This window comes from Crocuta crocuta, unplaced genomic scaffold, assembly GCF_008692635.1.
Source record: "Crocuta crocuta isolate KB4526 unplaced genomic scaffold, BGI_CrCroc_1.0 scaffold290, whole genome shotgun sequence".
NCBI classification, from domain to species: domain Eukaryota; kingdom Metazoa; phylum Chordata; class Mammalia; order Carnivora; family Hyaenidae; genus Crocuta; species Crocuta crocuta.
In genome coordinates, this window is record NW_027527429.1 from 8,125,814 (window position 1) to 8,135,708 (window position 9,895).

The window sequence follows — 9,895 nt, forward strand, 5'->3', positions numbered from 1 at the left end:
ATGGAAATGCACCCCAGCCTGAGGGAGCGCCCATCTCACTGGCTGTTCTCCCCACCGTTTCCTGCTGACCAGGAGCCTCTAACGTGCCCTTTTCAAGCCTCTCCATTTCAGAAGCAGGGACCCGCCACCCCGGCTGCATGCGGGAGCACCTGGGAGCTTTAAACACTATTCACCTCTGGGGTTCCCCCGGAGCTTCTGACTTCGCTAGCATGGGGTGCTGCCTTGGGGACTCTCAAATCTCTCAGGTGACTGCTGCGTGCGGCCCAGGCTGCGAACCCTGAGCAGCTTATGGCTTCCTCCCGTGAACGGCTTCGGGTAGCTCCCTGTTTCTTGGCCTTGGTCAAGCTGCTAACTTGGGAGTAGAGATCAGGAGATTCATGTCTTCACCTTTACTCATGTGCTTCACCTTTACTTTAGATCTGTGCACTTGGACTTTGAGTGAGGTGGACAGCTGGGTGCCTCTGGCACGGGTACGAGTCAGGGTCAAGGTGTCAGGAGTCCATAGAAAGAGCTAGTCTCTTCCATCCTGGTCCCACCCAAGGCTCCCTTGCACCTTCCTCTCCTGCTTACCATGGCTGTCGACTGTCACGGTAACGGAGAAAGCTGGAGAGAAAGAGGACCATCTCCTCCCATGGAACCAGCGGGCAACATTAATTTTTCTTGAAAGTGTGAACGTACGTGCGAGAGTGACACTTTCTGTGGTGGTGCCAGGGAGGTCGCCATTGTTTTCCTTATCAGACCCTGGGACCTCCGGAGAAGCCGTATGAAATGGGGGAAGAATGCGGAGCGGGGGGTCCACGTAAAGAGAATGTAATGGTAGAGCAGGGTTTCTGTGATTGCTTTTGAATTCTTTTTGTTGACTCTAAGCCTAAAGTGTGGTGAAAGATCATTGATCCTGGGACAGCCTGACTACCTTGTCGGTGGGCTCAGTTGGGTCTCCCCACCTCCCTTAAAGCCTCTTGGATGAATTCCAAGATATGACAAGCCCTCCTAAGAAAGCCCACGTATCTTTCTGGCACATGTGAAAAGATGCAAAAGGTAGATGATAGCTTCTTGCTTTGAACGGACCTGAATTAAGCTGCTTGATGATAAATTCGATCTGGCGGACCATTTCAGCACTGCCTTCTTTGATGAAGCAGCGAAGAATGTCCTCCATTCCCTAGGGGCATTAGAAAGAGTAAGAGTTAATATTTTAGTGTTTTTGTAGGGGAAAACCAGTTTTCAACAGAATAGCTTCACCTAATTAAAAAAAAAAAAACAACCACACAATGAAAAGCCTTTGGCAGGAGGGAAGGGATATACACAATAAAAATCCTCTGCTCAGTACTAAACATTCTTTTTGTTATTTTTTACAATTCACAGTGAAATTACTTTCTTCTTGGTTGGCTATCTGACCTAATTATACAACATTTAGCAAACAAAAAAACCTATTGTACAGAGAACTGGGCGTTGCCAGAGGGAGGTGAAGCAATGGGTGAAATAGGTAAAGGGGATTACGAGATACAAACTACCTGCTGTAAAATAAGTAAGTTGTCATAGGGATAAAGAATAAATCAGGACTACAGTCAATAGTGCTGTAATCATGCTGTATGGTGACAGATGATGACTGCTTGTTCTGATGAGCAATGAGTGTACACCTGAAACTGAAAGAACACTGTGTGTCAACTATACTCTGATAATACATAAATTAAAAAAAAACTATTGTAAAATTTAACTGCATAAGTATTTTCTGTAATTTGGGCAATATGTTGTTTCGGGAGGTAATTTCTGTCCTGTGATTTCTCTACATTTATACACTTCCTTCTGGATTTCAGAGACAAAATGAAGAGTAAAGCCATACGCTTAGAGAAATAAACGAACGGAACCTCTTTTTAAACAGCTATTATTCTTTTTCTATCAAAAGAATTATAAAGTCCCCACATTGTGTAATACTTACTTTCTTACAAAACACTGATATCAGAACTTTGAATAATGACTAATAGAACTGCAGGGAAATGTAAGACACTGACTTAGCACAGGTATGTTTCCCTGCCTTCCTCTTTCCTTGAGGCATTTGAATGAGCACGTATGGCTGGAGCTGATGAGGGTTTCTTGCCACAAGAGGAAAGTGTATCTAATAATGAACCCAACATAGAGGAAGCAGAGTCCAGAGGTCCTGAGAGAGAAATGGATCCAGGAACACATGAGCCCTGATCAAGCTCTGCCTGATGCTTCTGCCTGGACTTTTCAGGTAAAGGAGACAATATTTCCCACTTTCAATGCAGGCCCGTTTGGAGTCAATGGCTCTAACTGAATCAAAGAAGTGCCAAGTGCAGTTTTGAATATGGTGAGTTCCCATCGTCTAGAGAAGGGCATGACCTTCCGGAAGGTTAAGTCTGGATTGGAATCCGAGCTGTCTCATGAATTAACAGTGTGACCTTGATCACGTTAGTTAGTTCCTCCTACCCTGTGTCCTCAACTAGAAAAAAGGGATGACAACAACTCTAGTTAACATGAAACCTTTAAAAGGTAAAGAATGTAATTGGGTGTTGGTTATGTAAATATATGTTTGTCAATTGCATTCAACTATATATGTGTTTGTGTGTGTGTATATATATAGTTTTTTCTCTGTATATAGTATATATAACATATTTATATATAGTATGTATAGTATGTACTATATAGTATATTATATGTGTGTGTGTGCATGCGTGCGTGCGTGTGTGTGTATAAAATAGCATCCAGTCCAAGTGCTGGTACATAATAGATGCTCAATAAATGGTTAAGGGGAGAATGGGTGGCTCAGTCGGTGAAGCGTCTGACTCTTGATCTCAGCTCCGGTCTTGATCTCAGGGTTGTGAGTTCAAGCCCTGAGTGGGCATAAAGCCTACTTAAATGGTTAAGATTGTGCTTGCTGTGTTTGGAAGGGATTTGTGGCTCAGAAGAGAGATCTGGCAGCAGAGGCCAAGGGAATAAACAAGGTTCTAGGTGACAGCACCTTCGAGAACAGTAACATTTAACAGAGAGGCAGATACAGGCAAGTGCACAGAGGAGAACATGAAGGAGTGGTCTGGAAGGGAAGAACAACTCTGGTTAGTCTTTGAGTCAAGAGAAGAGGGTACCAAGAGGCAGGAGTCTGCTCGAGCCCAGGCAGAATGTCTGGCTGGGGTTTAAATCCCAGGGAAGAGCTTCAGGGCCAACAGCTGCTCCAGCCCGGGGCGCGGAGGCTTTGCAACAGGCGCGGGGCAGCCCTCCTGGTCTGCACTGCCCTCCTGTCCCAGACCGTGGCAGCCTCTTGAAGTTCAAATGGGCCTCAGTGCACTCATTTATCTTCTCCTCCATCTTGGGGGGTATTACTGTAAGACCACCATTATAGCACTGGGTGCCGGTATAATTTTTATGTCTTCTTAGTCACTTTCCGCAAGCACACAAATGTTTTACCTGGTTGCAAAAACAGAGTTCTTGCGATGTCATATTCTCCTCTCCTCTCCTTTCGGGAGCCCAGTTACACAAGTGTGAGACGTCCAGGTCTCGGAGCCACTGTCCCTTTCCTTCATTTTCTCCCTCTGGCCCGGCTGATCTCTAAGGGTCACACTCTCGTCCTATCACCGCGAGTCTCTCCCCTCGACTTGGTCCCTGTCCCTTTGCTTCCGTGCCCTCCTGCCTTCCCGGCCCCTTGTCCTGGACGTCCCTCCTCCAAGCTGCCTTGCAGCTGTCTGATCCACAGGACCTTCTTTTTTCCTCAGCCTACATGTTTTCTTTCTTGGTTTCGCCCTTGGTTGAGAGTTCCTCTCACCAGAAGGGCCACAGTGCAGAATTTATTTAATCAAGTTCATTTTTCCCTGTTCTGTGCTGAAATCATCTTTTCCCCCCAAAGCAATAAATTAAGCTCCATTGTTTAGTGTGACCACACAGAATGGTTCCTAATTGAGTTTTTATCTCTGGCATAGCTGTTGATGTAATTTTAGACGGCTAATTAGGAGATTGAGCAATTCTTCTAAGTAAGCAAAATCAAGTGGAAGAACCATGTTTCATTAGTCACAAACTGAATTTGGCCTGTGTTTTGACTGTGGAAATGTATTTAATCCCTTCACTGTGGCATTTAATATGCACACTGTTAAGCTAGTTCCACACGTAATGGGGAAAAGGACAAAACCCCGGTGGCTTTGCTGCATAGATCCAGAAACGCTTGTCAACACAAACGATGCTAATCACCTGAAGCTTGTTTTATACTTACTTCCAATAAAGCACTAACGTAAACACATCAAGTATTGAATTCACTATTTACCAACCACACCAGGAACCAGACAGGTTTGTCATCTTCACCAGAGCGTCTGTCCCACTCAGCTGCTGACAGCGGGGTCTGCAGGCTCCCAGAGTTAGTGCCGCGCCGCTGCTCACGCCTGCCGCCAGCCCCCCAGCCCTCCTGTGGGGGGCTTTCCGGGACACCTTCTCCATGTCACCGTCTTCCTGCTAAGCTCCTCCTACTATGAAATCGCAGGCATCCCCAAAGCCCCAAATTAAAATGAATCACTGAAAAAAGAAGTCTATAACTTTTCAAAAACTAAGCCTGCTGGGAACTTTCTAACCCAGTAGTTCTTAAGATTTAGGAGGTAGGGATCTCTTGAGAGTCTGATAAAAGCTCCAGATTCCCTCTCCAGAAAAGTGCAAATACACAGCTGGCGTACAATTCCAGGGAGCTCATAAGCTACGTGCAAGCCACGGGGCCTAGGCTCAGACCTCTAACAGCTTCTGAACTGTGGCACTGATCAAAGCTTACAAATTTCTCAAGCACATTCTCTTTCCTTTTTTTTTTTTTTTTGAGTGCTTGTTTATTTTTTTTAATTTTTTTTTCCTTTTTTTTCTGAGAGAGAGAGAGAGGGAGAGAGAGAGACAGCATAAGCAGGGGAGAGTCAGAGAGAGAGAGATACAGAATCTGAAGCAGGCTCCAGGCTCTGAGCTGTCAGCACAGAGCCCGACACAGGGCTCGAACCCACGATCCGTGAGATCATGACCTGAGCCGAAGTTGGACGCTTAACTGACTGAGCCACCCAGGCGCCCCTCTCTTTCCCTTTTTTAAAAAAATGTTTATTTATGTTTTGAGAGAGACAGAGACAGAATGAGTAAGGGAGGGACAGATGACACGGGGGCAGAGAATTGCAAGCAGGCTCTGCACTGTCAGTGCAGAGCCCGATGCGGGGCTCAAACTCATGAACCTATGAGATCATGGCCTAGGTCGTAGTCAAGAGTCAGATGCTTAACCAACTGAGCCGCCCAGGTGCCCCTCAAGCACCTTTTCTTACCATTGCCCTTGCTTCCTCACGAATGGATGGAATAGAAAGGATGCTGTACAGAGCTCCATTCACATACGGCTGTATCTTTAAGGGGAGAAAAAGCAGTCAGTTACAAGTTGTCCAATACTGTACAACCAGTGCTCGATCACCCCACTTGAGAACCATGTGGCTAGCGAGGAGGGTGAGCGTCACCATCTCCCTGAGCTCCAGGATGCATGTTTCCGAAGGACAGATATCTCCACTGCATGTCCCAGTGACGGCTACAACTGAGAGTTCAAACCCAAGTTCATCATTGGCTCACAAAGCTCCCTCCTGCTATATTCCACTGCTTAACTGTCATCCCGATCATTCAGGCTAGAACCACGACAATCATCATCAAATGTTCTCGCCCCTGCTCTCCAGTGTTGAGTCTCCAAGCTGCCTTTGATAGGAATGCTTTTTTTCCACACACACTGCCACTGTCCTTGTTGAGACATCCTCCATGACTTGGGTGACATCGATCCTCCCAAAGGGCTTCTCTCCGCTTTTGATGTTCACACTTCAGTCCAACAATCCTATCGTTGCCAAAATTCTACAACATGGGCCAAATCATCCCTCTTCCTACCTCGGAAACCCTCCCTAGAGCCCACCTGGAAAGTACCAACTCTTCAGTACAGCACACGGGATCCTTCGAGGTTTGGCCTCACTATCATACCCCCTGCTGCCCCCTTCCTGCCACCGTGAAGTTTACACTGCACACGTCGCACACTACTTCCGGCCCCACCCCACGCCCCCTCGCTCCGCTCTGCTTCCTGCATATCCCCCACTACCGTACTGGATTCAGTATATTTTTATATGTATACTTGTTTCCCCTATTGTGAGCTCTCCAAGGACGGGACCCATGTTTTACTCACACAGGTAACCCCAACATCAGGCCACACGGGCCATGGTACATGGCAGGTGGCTGATGAATGGGAGCTCCCATCTGAGTAGATTTTGTGCTACACTGTCTCCGCAGCGGTGGGGAAGGGCTCATTTCCCACCATTCTTTCCTGGTGCTGGCCTTGAAAATCCCTTAATCTTTGCCAATCTAATGGGTAAAAAGGATAAGAAACGGCGTCCTATGGTTGTTCTTACTTTCATTTTCCTGACCACTGGCAACACTGGTCATCCAGACTTCCTGTTCTGTAACCTGCCCCCGTGTGCCCTTTACCCTCTTCTGACTTGTATTTACCAATTTATAGGAGCTCTTCATATATATAAGGGATAGTAAACTCTTGTCCCGGGTGAGGCAAATTTTTTTCTTAGGGTATCATTTGTCCTTTGACTCTTATCATGGCCTCTTTTTCCACATCAAAAAAGTCTACTGTTTACAGAGTCAAATATACTCATCTTTTTCTTTATGGCTCTTGGGTTTTGTTTTTCAAGACCCAGACTATCTCACACAGGACACACACATGGAGCATTTGTTTGTGTGGCAAACAATTTCTAGGCTCTACCGTGTGTACAGGGGGATTTCCCAGCTCATCTTCAAGGTAAACTGGGAAATCCCCCTGTTGCGATTCGCAACAATCACAAGATTTAAATCCTTTGGTCTATTCTGTTCTCAGAGGTAACGTACTGGGGCCAACACCCGAAACCAACAGCTATTATTGGAGACAGAATTTATTTCCCACAGGTGTCACCCGCCTTCGCTGCTGAATAAAATGGAGAATGGAGTCTAGAAGGAGCTAAGAGGTCCTGATCTGAAAATATAAAAAGCACAGAACACACTGTAACAACCACCGAACCCTCACTAGGTGAAGCAGCCGGGGTCACTCAGCTGGTGGGCCCGGGGACTGTAAGGTGTAAAGTGAGAAATGAACAGAAGGAATGAAACAGGCACGGACACAGGGAAACTAAGTGCCTCGCTCTGACTAGCGGTTCTCAGACCTGTACCGCTAAGACAGCCTGAATCTGATCTGGCTGAGACACCCCGTCCCTGATCTGGCTGAGACACCCCGGCCCTGATCTGGCTGAGACACCCCGGCCCTGATCTGGCTGAGACACCCCAGCCCTGATCTGGCTAGAGAGGCCAGGGATTTGTTGAGATTTTGGCTTCAGGGGCAAAGTGATGCCCCAGTCTCTGCACAGGCATCTACAGAAAGCAGGTTAGAGAATATTTGTTCTGTTTATAAGTTTCTGTTAGTTTATCAAGAGCTCTACTTTATTAAAAAAGGGCTTGTGTGGGGGCGCCTGGGTGGCTTAGTCGGTTAAGCGTCCGACTTTCACTTAGGTCATGATCTCACGGTTCGTGGGTTCGAGCCCCGCGTCGGGCTCTGTGCTGACTGCCAGCTCAGAGCCTGGAGCCTATTTCAGAGTCTGTATCTCCCTCTCTCTCTGACCCTCCCCTGCTCACGCTGTCTCTCTCCTACAAATAAATAAAAATATTTAAAAAAAAAAAAAAAGGGCTTGTGGCGCACGAGTTAGAAGACAGAAAATCCCTCAGTGTGGGGAGGCCACGGGGGACGGCAGGAGCTGGGACGGCCATTCTGCGAGACAACATGGCGGGACTCGGAGCTGGGACTGCATGTGGGGTGAGCCAGCAGTGACGAAGCATCTGCACCCCAGGGGCCAGTGCAGCGACGGCACTGAGGACCCTGTGGCGGAGGTACACTGAGAGCTGGAGGTAACTGAGGTAGCAAGCCCGGGGGAACGGTAAGGGGTGCCGCAAACAGGGGCTGTTTTGCAGCAGTGAGAGTTAAGGAACAAGATGTATACAAAGCAACACAGAAAAGTCCTGAAAACACAGTGAAAAGGTAAGAAGAGAATGAGATTTGGAGCACAGTACTATTTACACAATTATGCACGCACCACACAATATTAACTACATTTTCAGGCCACATACATGTCCACAGACGTAGATTAAACCCACCCTGGGGAGAGTCAGGGTGGGACAGAATGAAGCAGGGCGGGTGACGAGCAGGATAAGGCCTGGCGAGGAGCTGGCAGGGACCTGCGATGGCAGGAGACAGGAACTGAGGAGTGGGGGATCGATTTCTGGCTTCCCAGCTGCAGAATTTGGAGGGGGGAGCATGCACTCACTAACCTGGCCAGCACCCCCCCAAGCCCAGGGCTAGCGGCGCCAGCCTGTACCTCGTGGTTCTCATGGCCGAGCAGATCCGAAAGAACTTTCAGCACCAGGCCTGCCACCTTGGCACACATGTTCTTCCCTTTAGAAAAAACAACGGAACAAAACATGTCATGTCTAAGCTCAGAAGTACACTTTCTTTTTTTTTTTTTTTTAATGTTTTTATTTATTTCTAGGACAGAGAGAGAGACAGTGTGAGCAGGGGAGGGTCAGAGAGAGAGGGAGTCACAGACTGAAACAGGCTCCAGGCTCTGAGCTGGCAGTCAGCACAGAGCCCGACGCGGGGCTCGAACCCACGAACCGCGAGATCATGACCTAAGCGAAAGTCGGACGCTTAACCGACTAAGCCACCCAGGCGCCCCCAGAAGTACACTTTCAAGCCAGGCAGACGTGAAAACAAATCTTGGGTCCTCTGCTTATGAACTGTGTGACCCTGGGTGAGTCAATTAATCAATCTGGGCCTCAGTTTCTTCCTCCTGGGGTTTCTTAGCGATTGTTAATGTCTGTCAAAGGTGATGCGGAACGAAGGAACGTACACTCCGAGGACTCGGGGACAGCGGCACAGGTAGAGCACAGAGCTATTTGTGTCAGAGAGCGCACGATATATTACGGGGCAACGTTCTGCCTCCCAGGCACACACACCAGCATCATAAAACTCATACAGGTGTTTTAGCAAATCCAAACGTCATCGTAACAATCATTGCAATAAACTGATGATAATAAGAAAAGCTGATTATGATCTGATGAATGTTTTAAAGCTGGGATATCTGCATATGTTGTTTTTTAAGAGAAGACTGAAGTAATATTTAGTCAGTCAACAACACACAGGTAGTGCAGATTACAAAGCATCTGAGGGCAAGGAAGCTTCTAACAAATACCCCTGCACTATTTAGCCATGTGACCTTCTTCTCCCCAAACTGGGGCTGCTCAGACTGACTTCAGCCACAGGCCAGACCTGGCACTTCTACAGAAACTTCTTCTTTCCCAGGTAACGGATCATTTCATGGGATGGAACCTGTAGAAAAGCTGCGATCACTACCTTTACTGATCAAATAGGCTGAGATGTGCGCATGAAAATCCCATCTCCGGGGGGTGACGTGGGGAAACTGTGAGGCTGTGGTGAGGAGCAGGGAGCCTGGTCTGGCATCCTTGCTGTGCCGACTTAACCCTGCAGAATCCTAGAAACATACTTCTCTGTCTCAGGATAGAATGGATCAGAATTCTTAACTTCCTGCCTTTGAATAGTGCAGTGAAAGTGAAGAAAAATATAAACTATTTTAATTTCCTCTTAATGGAGGTACTGTATACACATAAAATGTTATTTCCAAGGCCAGCAAGGTATTTGGCTTTAGGGATTCACCAGCTGTATAACTAGTCGGAAATGTTTTATACCCTATTTCTGTTTCAGTTCTCTATGAGGGAGACTAAAGGCAAACCACAGCAGGCTGGGTGGTGGTCTGGGTTCATACCCGAGCCAGAGGGATGGGGGATGGGGGGGGGGGGGCTAGGGAGG

The 9,895-nt window shown here is 47.4% G+C and overlaps 1 protein-coding gene across 7 annotated transcripts in view; it reads right to left on the minus strand.

The window, feature by feature from the left end:
- The window catches only part of ARMC9 (armadillo repeat containing 9), a 146,921-nt gene that overhangs the window by 74,384 nt on the left and 62,642 nt on the right, over positions 1-9,895 (minus strand). For 6 of the 7 annotated variants that reach the window (XM_077758062.1, XM_077758054.1, XM_077758033.1 and 3 more), the window contains 3 exons: positions 8,388-8,464; positions 5,283-5,357; positions 1,069-1,159 (listed from right to left, as the gene is read on the minus strand). In XM_077758062.1, the coding sequence (XP_077614188.1) occupies positions 1,069-1,159; positions 5,283-5,357; positions 8,388-8,464 (243 nt within the window). The remainder of the gene's footprint in view (positions 1-1,068; positions 1,160-5,282; positions 5,358-8,387; positions 8,465-9,895) is intronic. The other variant, XM_077758040.1, reaches the window with a different exon arrangement.